The 13,892-nt window shown below is 52.0% G+C and overlaps 4 protein-coding genes across 4 annotated transcripts; 1 reads left to right on the top strand and 3 right to left on the bottom strand.

Annotated features, from left to right (window-relative positions):
- Window positions 1-893: 893 nt before the first annotated feature.
- Window positions 894-2,867, top strand: TrAtP1_011726 (uncharacterized protein; the record flags this gene model as incomplete). The annotated part of the gene is made up of 1 exon (XM_014084810.2): window positions 894-2,867. One exon carries the CDS (start codon window positions 894-896, stop codon window positions 2,865-2,867), a length of 1,974 nt encoding a protein of 657 aa, XP_013940285.2.
- A 1,091-nt stretch (window positions 2,868-3,958) lies between these two features.
- TrAtP1_011725 (uncharacterized protein) lies at window positions 3,959-4,878 on the bottom strand (the record flags this gene model as incomplete). The annotated part of the gene is made up of 2 exons (XM_014084809.2): window positions 3,959-4,672; window positions 4,864-4,878. The coding sequence occupies 2 exons, from the start codon at window positions 4,876-4,878 to the stop codon at window positions 3,959-3,961; spliced, it is 729 nt and encodes a 242-aa protein (XP_013940284.2).
- Window positions 4,879-5,760: 882 nt separating this feature from the next.
- On the bottom strand, window positions 5,761-6,793 carry TrAtP1_011724 (uncharacterized protein; the record flags this gene model as incomplete). The annotated part of the gene is made up of 2 exons (XM_014084808.2): window positions 5,761-6,150; window positions 6,209-6,793. The coding sequence occupies 2 exons, from the start codon at window positions 6,791-6,793 to the stop codon at window positions 5,761-5,763; spliced, it is 975 nt and encodes a 324-aa protein (XP_013940283.2).
- Window positions 6,794-7,146: 353 nt separating this feature from the next.
- Window positions 7,147-13,709, bottom strand: TrAtP1_011723 (uncharacterized protein). Its single transcript, XM_066115231.1, has 4 exons — window positions 12,672-13,709; window positions 12,553-12,601; window positions 8,862-12,442; window positions 7,147-8,780 (listed from the first exon to the last, which is right to left on the bottom strand). The coding sequence occupies exons 3-4, from the start codon at window positions 11,465-11,467 to the stop codon at window positions 7,595-7,597; spliced, it is 3,792 nt and encodes a 1,263-aa protein (XP_065971329.1). The 5' UTR covers window positions 11,468-12,442; window positions 12,553-12,601; window positions 12,672-13,709; the 3' UTR covers window positions 7,147-7,594.
- Between the last annotated feature and the right edge of the window lie 183 nt (window positions 13,710-13,892).

Genomic DNA, 13,892 nt, shown 5'->3' with positions numbered 1-13,892 from the left:
GCCAGCCCGGGCGAACCCTTGGTCTTCCGCGTCGTTATCCCAGTCTGAACGGTGCAAGAGCTTGTGAATCCACAAGATGGCTACAGGTACCAGAGCGCTCCAAGCCAAGAATGTCCAATTACCTCTGTATACGTCTCAGCACCGACGGCGGAGAATTGGCCTCTTGGCCAGGATAATAGCTCTGGAAGAAGTGCATCAGGCCCAACGTCGCGGTTTCACGCGATGTGGCGCCACAAAGTACTGAAGAAACGACGAGGGCGATAGACATAGCCAAGAAATGATTTACGGCGATTATTTATTCGCCATTGTATTGCTATGTTGTAACTCACAATTTTTTTCGAAAGAAGTTAATAAGCTTATGAAGCAAACGGTACACGCTAGAAATGCGTGTTTCGTCTTTTATAGACTGTTCGAGCAGTCGAGGTCGTTATGCCCCCTTTTTGCCTCATGAAGCGCACAACAACACGGCACGTTACTCGAAGGATTTTTGACTTTCTAGACACGTGGCTAAAAGAGGGCCGGGATGGGACAAGTACCCTGCTGCTGCCTGAACCAACAACATCCGCGTCATCTCAATTACATGTCTCTAAATTTATCTCAATGGCCTCAAAATGTCAGGAATCAAGCATTATGTGTCGTTGGCCGCCGTCTTATTAGCCGTTTTTCATAATACAGTGGCATTGCAAAAGACTACAGCGTATCCAAGGATTGCAGCGTATCCAGAAAATCCAGGTCCCGATACTGGCTTGCCATTCACCAGTAACTTGAGCATCATGGATTTTATCGATTCGTGTACTTCTCACATATATTTTGATGGTTATGGTGAATGTCAGTATCTCTCTGACGATTCGATACGTCAAATCAATCTCTACAATGACTTATCCTACGGTGAAATGGATAGATTTGGGCAGGAAAGGGAGAGGGTCAAACAGGAAAAACAGGAAAAACAGGCAATGGAAAGAGCTGGGAAATCACGGCTGTTTGACGCCCTGGATAACCCAGCCGCAGTTCACCAGCTGATTGTGGAAGGGGAAGACACCAACTATGAAGATTTTCTCGGAGCAACTCCACTGCACTGGGTATTCTCACAAGAGACCCCGAATCTAGAATCTGCGGAAATAATTCATCAAAATGGAGGGAATATAGATAGCCAGGACTACCAGGGAAACACGCCTCTCGAGTATGCCGTTCGCCACGCAAAGACCGCGGCAGGGGCAGAGTGGCTTCTAGCCAAAGGCGCAGATCCAAACATCAAGACGAAACAGAATCTCTTGCTATTTGCCTCGTCTCAAGGCAAAATCGACATCCTTAAGATGTTGCTGGAAGCTGGGGCGGATCCAAACACGCCACGACACTTCCCGCCGCTCTTCTCCGCCATGGGACTAGGAAAGCTTTTCAACGAGACGGTAGATTTATTTCTCGCACACGGGGCCAATCCTGTTGCCCAGACAAATGGGGATATGACGCCTCTGGCCTATGCCGCTCGCCACGGCAATTCTTCTGGCCGCTTGAGCGTGATTCGCAAAGTGTATGAACAGGCACAGCGTCGAGGCACTCCCTATACCGCAGAACAGCTGGGCAAGGCTCTTTCTGAATATCGCGGCATAAACTATCCCCGAGACTTTTTCGAACAATTTCTGGAGTGGAACGTGGATGTGAATCAAAAAATAGCTCGCCCACACGGAGGCTTCACTCGGCCTTTGATTATTGCTTGTGGCGATGCTGGCGTTGACATGGACGCCGTTCGGCATCTGCTAAGTTTGGGGGCGGATCCAACTTTGACAGATGACGATGGAAACACTCCGCTTCATGCAGCGATACACACAGGAGCACCAGATACGGCTCTGTTCTTACTAGAGATTCTTGACGCCCAGGCGATTGACCAAGTAAATAAGCATGGCCAGACAGCTTTGCATTTCGCCTGCGGGGGGGTTCACCCGGATGCTTTCAATGCCCGCTGGAATAAGAGATTCCTCCTAGTCCCTGAACTAGGAGGCTTTTTCAAAGATGAAGCAGTGCGTCAGTTCAAAGACACGACTATTATTACTTATCGTGCAGAAACTCAAATCGCACGCCGCATGCGTCTCATCCCAGCTCTGCTCAGCAAGGGGGCATCCCCATACGCGCAGGATTCTCCCACAGGCGCCACGCCATTGCACTACGTGTGCAGGCTTGGAGTTGCTGAGATTGTGACTGCTTTCCTGCAGGGCTGTTCTGGGAAATGCCTGCAAGTAAAGGACAATCTGGGCCAGACGGCATTGCACTGGGCGGCCGTATACGGCAAAGCCGGCGCCGTGAAGGCGCTCCAGCAATGGTCCCAAACAGAACAAGATTTCGTAGGCGACGACGGAGGACCGTACGGGCGAAATCTCCCCTGCGTGGCGGACAAAGATGGTCGCCTGCCGCTTCATCTTGCCGCAATGAAGGGCCACGACGATGCCATGGATGTGTTGCTAGAGTACACTCCCGCCACGCACTACAAAGCCAAAGACGTGGACGGCCGCACGCCTTTGTGGTATGCCGAGGAATGGTTCGAAGACACAGACTATGGGAGCTGCGTTTTATATAGAGACGACGACTGTGCGGGCAAGATTCACAGGAAGTTGGACAGCGTGCGCGTTAATCCGCGTTACTACTATGCTTTTGCTGCTGTGGCTTCTTTGGTGGGTGTGGCGGTCATCTTTCGGTCTGCTATTGCTGGTGCTGCGGGTGCTGTTGTTGATTTGGGCTGTAGACTCTGTGTGAAGGCGTGGCGAGGGGGGAGAAGTTGGTTGGCGATGGGGGGTGGTTGCGTGGCGATGGGGAGTGGTTGCGTGGCGATGTGCTGTAGCTGGTGCTGTGGCTGGGTGGCAATCTATGCGAGATGAGTTTCACAAGAGCCAGGAAGGATACAAGTCAATCTCACGATGATAGTATTTGCAGCAGACACATGTTTACATATATATTTATACATATGCTGCCCTGGGCATCATCGCCCAAGTGCCGTGAATCTGATCTGCTGTCTGTAAACTATGTATAGTACAACTCTTCCTTGATGCCTTTTATAAAAACAAAAGGCTTTCCCATCTCAAAATGATTCCATCATTAATGCTTATAAAGGCCATGCATGCAGGTAATGTATGCCAAATATGCCATTTGTGCAAAAGCAAAATGAGCAAAAAAATACACAAAAAACAAATCAACTTTTTTTCTTTGTTCCCCTTCCCCAAAAAACGCCATGAAAAGTTTCAAAACTGTTGGTCAATGCTGTGATGTGTCGAATAAATCAGAGCGACGAGGTGTAAAGCACACGGGTTCTCTGTCCAGATGCCGAGTTGCATGTGAATACTTTTAGAACAAAAAGTGAGACATTTGGCTGGCCAAACAATGATAATGGCAATGACAAAGCAAGAAGTAAGTAATTCATGTTGTCCCTTTTGCGCATGTGCTTGTCGGCATCTGAAACTGCAAATCAAAAAGATTGTGTCCTTCACATGTCTTCTTGTGTTGGTACATATGCATTGCTCGCAACAGTAAATGCCGCCGTCATGCTCTCGTCATGTACTCCGTTGCATTGTCGCGAGGCAGTGTCCCTAATTGGACAACAGCGGTTAAGCTCAACTTGTTGACAAGTAAAAAGCCGCGCATAGCTCGATGCTGCTGCCGCAGTTGTCGTGAGAGAAAAATAAATTGGTGGTGACAATGCATTACTCATAGCGGCCCACCGAGGGGGTGCCAAGTCCATTCTGCAAAAAAACACCAGCATCGTAAATCATGAAAAAAATTATCTCATGAGGGCTGCCGTTGAGCAGAGTATATGTGTGGCTCATACGAATCATCCAGAAGGGGTTGCAAAGCGGGCTTGCCACTTACTCTCCTGTATGACCCTTGGCGTTCCCTCTTTTCTCCTTTTTTTCTTCTTCGTTTCTTGTTTTTTTTTTTTCGACTTGTGCAAGACTAGTTGAATATAGACGCAGCCTCAAGAATCTTCAAAAACGCCGAGTTCTGAATCAAATAGTCGCCGTTCTGGCCCTCCAAGTGCCCCCCCCTTGGAAGCCTGTTCCCGAAAGCCGCAGCCCTGCATCTGCGCAATGATGTGAGCCGCCGCATCGCAAGACATGGTCTGCGGCGCCTCAGACGAAAAGTCGGCATCGCTCGGCGAGGGGGCATTCATGTGACTGGAGCTTGGTGTGACGGGCCCCGTGCTGAGCCCCGTTGTCGAATCGTCCGAGGTGATGGTGGTGTCCGAGTCGTGGCCAGAGCCGCCATTCTGCTGCTGCATGCTGGCACTCGCCAGCACGGCCAGCTTGTCGACGTGGGCGTGCTCCGGGAACAGCGTGGCCACCGTCGACGCCCGGCCCAGGCTGGCGATGCTCTCGGCCGTGGCAATCTTGGCGGCGTAGTGCTCGGCCTCGGCGGCGTCCTGGCCCTTGAAGCTCTGCAGGAAGCTCTCGACGGCATCGACGCCGACGCCGTTGTGGGCGAGCAGCATCTTGAGCCGCGAGTTCTCAATGGCCACGTCGCGCGCGGCCTGCTGCATCTCCAGCGTCGCAGCCACGCCCTTTGTCTCAAAGTCCTGCAGCTTCCTCTGCATGCCCTCGACGTATTCTTTCCGGCGGGCCCGGGACCGGCGCTGGTTTTCTCTGATGCGGATCGCTGCAGCACTTGACTTGGCCGAGCTGTCGGTTTCCTGCTGCATGATTGTCAACAAAAAGGAGGCAGATGTTTGATGTTGTGGTGTTTTCGAGTTGGTGCGGAAAGGTGCAGATTTGGCGGGAGAAAGTGAGAAGTGAGAGTGTGTGAAAATTTGGTGACATGCTGCACAAAAAAAGCGTGGGGGGGCCAGTGACATGTAGAAAAAACACAAGAGGAAAAAAGACATACCTTTGCTCTGGGCATTGTGCAAGCTCAATTGCGTAAAAATGCAGTGCACATAAAAAAAGAGAAGAAAAGAATACAACAAAATAAAATGAAGGAGAATTGCGATTGGCCAAGGCAAATAAGAAAGATTCAATTGCAGCTGTGGTGGGTGGTGACAAAAACTCATGCAGAGTTCGTTCAGTTGACAGGAAAAAAACCCAGGGCGAGTTAGCAGAAAGAGGGACAAGAAGGATTTTTGTCAGCAGCACAAAAAGTCGCGTGCGCGCTTCCAGGCCACTAACACTAACAGAAGAGCAGTTACCGTGCTACAGAGACACTACACCAGCAGATTCTTTTTTTTCTCTCCTTACTCCATCGTCTGCAGCAACAAACACCGAATGGGACCTGAGCAAAAAAAATCTGTCACTAAAAGGCACCGCCAGCTCCACCGTCGTGGCCCCAATTACGGAGCCGCACTTGCGACCAAACGGGCAATAACGGCTGCAGGCTAGCGAGGCACGAAAGCTGCGCGTCATCGTCTATCCAGGCCGTTTCATTCGTCTTTGCAGATGCTGAGAGATCCGGGGAGGACGATCAATTCGAGTTGGGTGGCCATGTCAGGTGCCCCATGGAATTGGCATATCTCTGGCAGTATAAGTAAGCATTTTGCAGTAGCAGTAGAGAAATGGTAGTAGTAGCGGTTAGACCTGCAGTGACAAACAAAACAAGCCGTCTCTCTTTAGTTCAGGACGATCGCCTCCATAATTCATAATGAAAAAGAAAAAGAAAAAAAGCAACCGAAAATTCCAAAACGCCATCCCGCAATTGGTCCCTTCCACCCGCTTAATGCCGAATAAAAGAGAAAGAATAAGAAAAATAGAAAAAATACCACGCTAGCATGTCAAACCAAGCGCCTTTTTTTCACCGAAACAGCCTATTCCGCGTCCTCGTTGAAAATCTTTCCACCCCAGTCCCCTGCTGCGCGTGCCACAGTTGCTGGACCCCTACTCCTCGACTCTCGTGACACACTTTGTAGCGTCGCCAAGCCTCTCGCAAATGGTCCGGTCGGAGTGGACCCCTCTTGAGGTCGACCTCTTCTTCAGTCTTGTCTGCCGCTGCTGCTGCTGCTGCTGCCTCCTCGCTTGACGGCGGTGGCGTTGGCAGGTCGCTCTGCTTCTCTCCGGACAAAACCCACTCGGCCTGGACGTTTCGTGCGCCCTCGATGATCTCTCCGGCAAAGAGCTTGGCCACTGCCTTGACGGCCGTGGCCACCATCTGCGGCACCGACTGCGAGACGGTTGCATTGACAACCTAACCTTGTCAGCTCATCCATCACCTTGTCTTGTCTTGTTTCCTCTTCTTCACTTACCCTCTTCACAACCGCATCACTCAACTTCGCCGCCCGCCAAAACTCATACCGATCATACTGCAGCGGATCAAACGCTTCCACGAGCATAGCCCTCAATCTTATTTCCTCCTGCTTCTGCTCCTGTGTCCGCGCGACCGCGTCCTCCAGCGCCATCTCCGCCTTGTCATCATCCTCATCATCCTCCAGCTCCTTGTCGCCGCCCGGCCCGCTCGCCGTCGTAGGTGCCTTGCCCCCAACAAGGCTGGGCGTCTTCTCCGTAGCATCATCTCCCCCCTTTGCATTCTTCGTCCTCCTGCCGCGCTTCTTTCTGCCCGCCGTCGCGCTGACCACGCTGCCGCTGACATGTGACGTCGCATCGACCGACGGCGACCTTGGGTACGGCGAGCCCGAGCCGGCCTCTGGCGGGAACGACGTCTGCCGCAGGGGGTGGATCGGGGGCTGCGAGACGACGGAGCTCTTTCTGCGCTTTCCAGGCGGCATGTTCACGTCCATCGTCGACGTTCGCTTCTTGCTTGTGATCTGGATTGGGGACGGGTAAGGAGGCGACATGGCCGACGGCGACGCGGCATATGGAGGCGACGCCATGTTTGCGAAGAGTGCTGAACGCTGCTGACGAAAAAGATTATGCGCTGATGCCTCCAATGGCGACTCGAGACGTGTTATAAAGGAACTGCAGCTGCAGATGCCGATAGAAGCCCAACCTTGCGATTGCGATAACGCAACGCGTTGAGCGGGATGTCACGTGAGGCAAAGCTCCGCACCTCCTTCACCTCCAGATCGCAGAGCAGCCACGCGGTGACTAAGCTCTATCAGGAATACTACTAGTAGTACGGAGTAATCAAGCTGACATCAAAACTGTACAAGCATGTCAAGGTCATCTCAAAGACTACGAAGTCGTATCAACATTCCCATTCACAACGCATTTATCGGTTAAATTTCCCCTTGTAATTTCTGCAAGTAGCTTTGTTTCTACCTGACGGAATAATTAAAACTATCAAATCGTACGTAACTAGAAATTCCATTAATAATGTTCGCGCACGCGCGTACACACATATTCGCCATCCCCTTGATGCGTTGATTTCATTCCTCCCACAAAGTGTAAGAAGAAATAAAAGAAAAATATTCCCGACCTCTCTTATATGCGCCAAGGAGAACGTTTCTCGAAAAAAAAAAGAAAAACGTGCCAGAAGAAACATTAAAAACAAAAGCACACTGCGTCGTCCTGGTATTACAAAACACATAACAAGTCCCTTCCAGGCAGCACCCAGTACCAGAAACTCCAGATCCCTCCCAAAAGTTGGAGACGAGATTATCCTCTCTCAAAATAGTAGTACGAATAAGTGTGTGGAGAAAAGAAATGAAGCCTTCCCAATAATGAAAATCGTACTACTCCCCATCCAACATCGCATCCAGGTTGTTTCTCTCGCTCTCTAAAAAGTCTGCTGTGACGGGTCCGTTCGTCATCGTGATATCTTTCTTCTTTTGGTCTTCGTCTTCATCTTGATTCGTCATTTCCTCAAACATTTGGTCCACCTTTCTGTCGTCGTGTTTCATGCCTTCGTCCATATCCGCCGGGGTCATGGACCGCCCATGGTCGCTCATAGACCTCTGCCTGTTGTTCCAGATATCGGGTCCCCACATCTTCTCGGCCTTTTCTCTGCCCAGCTCGGTGCGAGCAAAGATTTCAAGAGCCTTGTTCTTGTCTGCTTCCGTCTGTAGATCCATATCATCAACTTGACCGTACAGAAGCCGATCTTCAAGCGACATGGTCGAGTCGTCTGCCGCCAAGTGAGGACCTCCTCTCAAGAAGCTAGGATGCAGATTGCTGTCTGAGTCTGCGGAACCCATCTTAATGTCACTATCTGAAGGCGAGTGAGACTTCTCGTCTGGGTGCCCGTGCGAATTAGCCGAGATGCTCGGAGTTGCCGAGTGGGAGCCGCGAGGGAAGTACGTCGCCGGTCCATATGCCGAATTGTGCGGGTTAGGCACATTGGGCATGGGTGTCGGCGCTTGAGCCGCAGCAGCTGCCGCCTCCGCATTCGCTGCCTTGCGTCGCAAACTATTAGCCTTGCCTTTAGCATGCTCAGGAAGGTCGTCTGGATTGTCGACTCCGTATTCAACGAGCATCTTCTGCAGCTTCGTGGGGCGAGGTTTGCGCGTGCTCAGAGAGACTTGCAAGATGGGCGGTGCTTCCGGCGCGACAGGACACCACTTGTGAAGTTCTTGCCGGAAGAAATTGGTCTCGTACGACAGCAGAATTTCTGCGCCTTCCAACTTCCGAAGAAAGAATCGCTGTGTTTCGGCCTCGGCTTCTGTCGAAAGAAGCGGGTTGCAGTACTGAGCAATCTTGTCTCTGAAATTTTGCGCATTGTCAATGATTTGCCGCAGAACCTCTTCTTCTTCCGGCTGAAACGGTAGGCCTAGTATCTCGTCGGCAAGAGCAGTGAGATCTTCAAGCTTGGGTCGAGCCGCATCCCGAGGAATCTTCATTCGCCAGTCGCATATCGGGCAGGTATACTTGTCGTCCTCCTTGACCTTGCCACGGGCAATCTTAAGGCACTTGTAGTGGTACCTGTTGGCAAATATTGTTTAGCTTTTCTTCCATTTACTTTTTTTTTTTTTTTTTTTGCGGGCACAAATCATCAAAACTTACCATTCATGGCATAATTCGCACTCAATCATCATACCAGCCTCAATCTTTCGACAAATGCAAAACACCTGCCTCGATCGATCGTCCCACCTGCCGGATCCCGCCTCTGGGCTAGCTTCCCTGGATACAGGCTCTCCTGGAAGACGCGGCGTGTCGTGGTCAGTGTCGAAGCAGTCAGTGTTTCGCTCAAGAACGTGTTCCAAGTGGCTTTTCAGAATATGCAATGGCGCGTTCGACTTTCCAAAGAGCTTTTTGCCCTTGCGCATCCAATCTTCATGTCGCTTTCTCTCATTCTCTAAATCGACAGTGCCAGTCGGCTTGGAATTGAGATCGTCTAGCTTTCTAGTGATGTCGACAACTTCCGAGTACTTGGGTCGGTTTCTAAAATCGGGATCGCGGCATCGCTCGGTGAGGTCAATGATTTGGAGATGCGCTTCGCGCTGCTTGTGGAGTATCTGATCGACAGCGGCCAGAGTGTCGCGAGAAACAGGCAAGACATTGGCTTGTACCTGCGATCTAAGTGCCTCCAACTGAGAATAGTGAACAAACTCAGCGTGTGTCAGTTCTCGGGCCTTTGCTTCCCAGGCCTGGCCTGCAGCCAGCTTGTCATGATAGTACTTCAAGTGGTCGTTGTAGTTGGGGATTTCGAGCCGCTTTCCTTCTTCAATGATTTCTTGTACCTCCGTCATTCCTAGTAATACGGCGCGGTTCGTCCTGGCCTTCTCGTTCCACCGTAACTCTTCTAGCCTCCGAGATAGAGCTTCTAGCTCTGGGGTATCGATATTGAAGCCGCGCCCCTCTTCGATCAACTCTTCAATTGTTTCCACTGGAGGGGGGACGTTTTGCTTGAGCGCTGCAGAGGCATTATCTTGGAACAGCTTCAGGGCGGTAGCCCGTTCCTGAAGCTGTGCTATCTCAGGACAGTCGAATCCAATGTGCTCTGCCTCTGCAAGCAGTCGGTAGATATTATCTACGTGGCGGCTTTCTTTTTCCTTCTCTTTTGCGTCGTTATTTGCGCTTCCTCGGCGTCCAGTGGCTTGCCAAGCTTTCTCATTCTTGCGGCGGTTCTGCTGCTTTCTAACAATGTAATTGGTAGCTTCCTCGACCCAGTCATTACATCTATCAACAAACTCTTTCAAGATAGGCAGAGAAGGAAGCTCAAATGGGATCTTTTCGCCCTCGTGCAAAATAGCCCGCAGAATCTTCAGAGACGGACTAGCTTCCTCTTCCAGAAGCTTGTCATACTTCTCCTCCCACGCCTCGGGGGTATGCGCTTTGTCAGACGCCTTTTGGTATACCAAAGTCATGTCTTCATCGGTTTTCCGGTAGACTAGCGTATGCTCTTCGCCCAAGAGCCGCTTCTCTTCTGGCATGTCGCAGCAGGGATGGCTTCCCGCGTGGAAGATGCATAGGATTTGGCCTGAACGGTGGCACTTGAAACGAGACAGGTATGCAAATGTCTTACAATAGCTGCAGCACTGTTCTTCCTCGTCATGGACATCAGTGTCGTCGATTTTGAACGCGAGTGGGCAGGCGTCTTCGCTTCCCCCGGTAACCTTGCATCGATGAGGCGATGCTTCGTTATGCTTTGCGAGGAATTCGTCTCTCTGTGCTCGTTCACGCTGGTGAATGCGGTCGAGAGCTGGTGCGAGCCATTTTGCTGTTTGAATGGTGAGACCCGAGGATGCGCTTCCCTCGGCAGCAGTCCATAGCAACTCATCGTGAGAAAAGCATGGTTGGCGGCGGAACTGCTGCAGCCTTTCCACTCCAGCCTGTCCAAATTTCTCCCAGTCACAAGGGGCAAAATTGACAGCTTCATTGAAGTTGAAGCCGTGGTTGAAGCCGGCGTGGTAGGCCTGAGGAAACGTAATGACCAGCTGACCAGCTCTCTGGTCCAATGCGTAGACGCGCACGCCTGCCTTTTTCAGCTGCTCGGGCGTAAGGAGCGTGACTAGCTGAAAGAGCAAATCTGGCTGAGTCTCGAAGAGTTCTGGCACGGCCTCTTTCATCGCCGTCTCAAACTTGTCTGCGTCTTCTCCTGGTATGCCATACCACGTCTTCGTCGCTCCCAGGTGCTGATAATTGGCTGAGTAGGCATAATGATCTTCGTTGTGCCAACAAAATGTCGAAAAAATCATGCCCACATAAACCCAAGGGACCGTCATGCCAGAGATGTCGGATTTGATGTGTCTAAATAGACTGTCTGGATGAAAGGGGAGGACGTTGAGGTTCCATGGATCGGTGGCATATGGATTATTCGGATGCTTTTCGATTGTAGGGAAGCCGGAACCGTGTGTAGTGCAGTGGATATCAGCGCCATATTCAACCTCGACAGTCTCTTCTAAATCGGCAACCAGACGCCAGAATTCTCTTTCAACATCTTCTTCGGTGACTGGCCGGTGGCACTGGAGAGTGTCGTCGAAGGGCATCTTTTGCTCAAAGTAGCCCTGTTTGAAGTCGTTTGCCTTTTGTTGAAACTGCTTCAACGAGTATAGGCCTCCCTCTTCGAACCCAAACTGGCCGTCTCCCACCAAGCACCGTGGGCAGTTCCATTCGGCGTCCGGTTTGCGCTTCAACGGGGGGATCGAGACAAGGGCCGTGGTACGCATGATCACAGGACTCACAAACAAGCAGAGGGCCGCTGTCTTCGCCCCGTCCACAGTTTTCGCATTTTCCTCCGGCGGCAGCGCCTTCTTCCCGGGGAATTCGTGGAACAGACGGGCGAAACACGGTCATGTGCGACCCGGCTACCGTAGGTACGTTGTCTTTCTTGAGGCGCTTACTGCTACGCCGGCTCGCGCTGTCAGCATCATCTCTGTCGGTATCCACCTCCTTCTTGATTCCGTCTGCCGGGCTCGCGGTGCCCAGTTGGCGCTTCAGCGCGGCAGCTGAGCTGAGGCCAGACGGCCGAGCCTCGGGAGTGTTTCTCGCAGAAGTGGCAGGACTGTCGTAACGTTTGGGGTCTGGCGTGTAACTCTTGTTCTCGCCATTGGTAGGACGATTTACACTAGTAAATCCCGAATTGACTGCCGTGAAACCGCCGCTGGTATTGATAGCCGTGAATCCACCAGGAGCAGGAGCTACCGGCGGCGCATCGGCCATGGGCGTGTCTCGATCCACCTCCTTTTTGTTACCAACGCTGTTCTGGAGGGCATCTGACGCTTGCCGAGCAGGCGATGTCCCTCGGACACTGCTCGGAGTGTTGGCAGAGGATCGCTTGATGGGTGTCTGTGCGGGGCTGGGAGTCAAAGGACCGCCGTACTCCTGTTCGAGCTGCTGGTGTACTCCGGGTTTTGCCAGGCGCAGATACTCTTCGTACGGACAGAGCCATCGTTGGAAGGAGTTCTTGAGTGATGTAGACAAGGATGACATTATCTTGCCACTATAGCCAAGATCTCTTCCAATCTCGGCCCATTTCTTCAGCTTACACACCTTGTCAAATCCGCCTCTAGATTCGACAGCTTTTTTCAAGCGATACAGATCAAGCGGCTTCTTGTCGACATATGGTAAGCGGTGCAAGTTGCTTCCCTGCTGCTTATGAAATTTGGCAAGGCCATCCAGATACGTAAGATTGGCGCGCGTGCCTAGAGTAATGAAAAAAGTTAATAAGCAAAACTGGCTTCCAAGATCTTGTCTATTTTTCCCTCCCTGTTTTCGGTTTTCCGAAATAAGAAGGTGTAATGGAGAAACTCACTGCCTTCAACAGAATTCAATTCTTGTTTTCGTGTCCGAAAGTGGAATTTCTACCAATCTGTCAGTCGTTGCATCATCGTGCACGCAGCGAGTCAGTGTAATCAATACGCGGATGCGTACCTCGGTGTCAATTGCAAATTCAGGGTTCCATGAATCCGGGGGAATAATCTTGCAAATTCCATATTGAGAAGCCTCTGGGGCGATTTTATTGATATACTGCAGGGGGTCACGCCAATCGTCTTCTGTCGGGCAGTAGGTCGGGGCTTCCGATATACCATGTGGGCGTGTTTTCTTCTTGAGCGGTTCTCGCACCGCTGTAGGCTGGCCGCGTCTCTCGACCGAGGTCAGGTCCAATGGCGCGCTGACCATGGCGCTCAGTGGCACGGGTGGATTCGAGGGGTGGTAGCCGTTGGAGTTGACTTTGGGCTTCGGCTTCGAGGACGAAGGGGTCGCAGACGTCCCAATCGCAGGCGAGCTGCGCGAGCTCGCATTGGCACTACTGGTGACGGCCGCCGCTGCGCTGAGGGAGGCATTCGGTGCCATGGCGCAAACGGATCCCGGGGCTGAGAATTCGGAGGCGACAGGCGTGGTTGGTGGCAGGCGCAGGCTTCCGATATTGCTGTCGTTCGATACGAGGAGGGAAGGGTCGGCCAGAGAGGCTCATATAAGGAAACACCTGTCGTGAGGGCACAATCCGCATCGCATCATGTATGCGAGGGACTATAACGTCTCGGGACCACCAAATCGAGACGTGATCAAAGGCAGGCCGTGGAGTCTTGTTTTGTCTAGGCCGATATAGAGAGAAGAAAAGAAAAGAAAAAGGCGAATCGTGGCTCGACTAACAGAGGATGAGTACTTGGAGTTGGAGAGGAAAGGACGGTTATTTTTTAAAACAAGTGGTCAAGCACAGTTGGAACATGGAACATGGCGCCAAGTCCCAACTAACACGAAGGGCAGAGCGCACGCCGCGGGAGAGACATACATATAGGACACAAACGACTGGGGGCGTTTGTATTGTATTGTCGAGCCGCAGACGACGATTCGATGGCAGGGCCACGGGAGCCGCAGAAGCAGAGAGCCAGCAACGGTGATGCGAGTTCTGCGAGTCTCGTTGGCCCTCGTGGTGGTGCAGATGCCGGAGCGAGATTAGCTCTGGAGAGTGGGAAGCGCACGAGTGGGAATATGGGTCGAGGCTTCCGGCGAGAAGGTGCGCAGGACGTTCCTGGCGAGAGACGCAGAGCAGAGCGTCGAGCGAGAGGACTGGCAGTACCCAGTACCTTGCAGAGCCCGTGGGAGATGCGCCCGGCCAGGTACTGGCGACATTGCCTCGGCGAGCCGCTA

The sequence above is a fragment of the Trichoderma atroviride genome, chromosome 6, assembly GCF_020647795.1.
Source record: "Trichoderma atroviride chromosome 6, complete sequence".
Classification (NCBI taxonomy): domain Eukaryota; kingdom Fungi; phylum Ascomycota; class Sordariomycetes; order Hypocreales; family Hypocreaceae; genus Trichoderma; species Trichoderma atroviride.
This window is presented reverse-complemented; position numbering and strand designations above follow the sequence as displayed.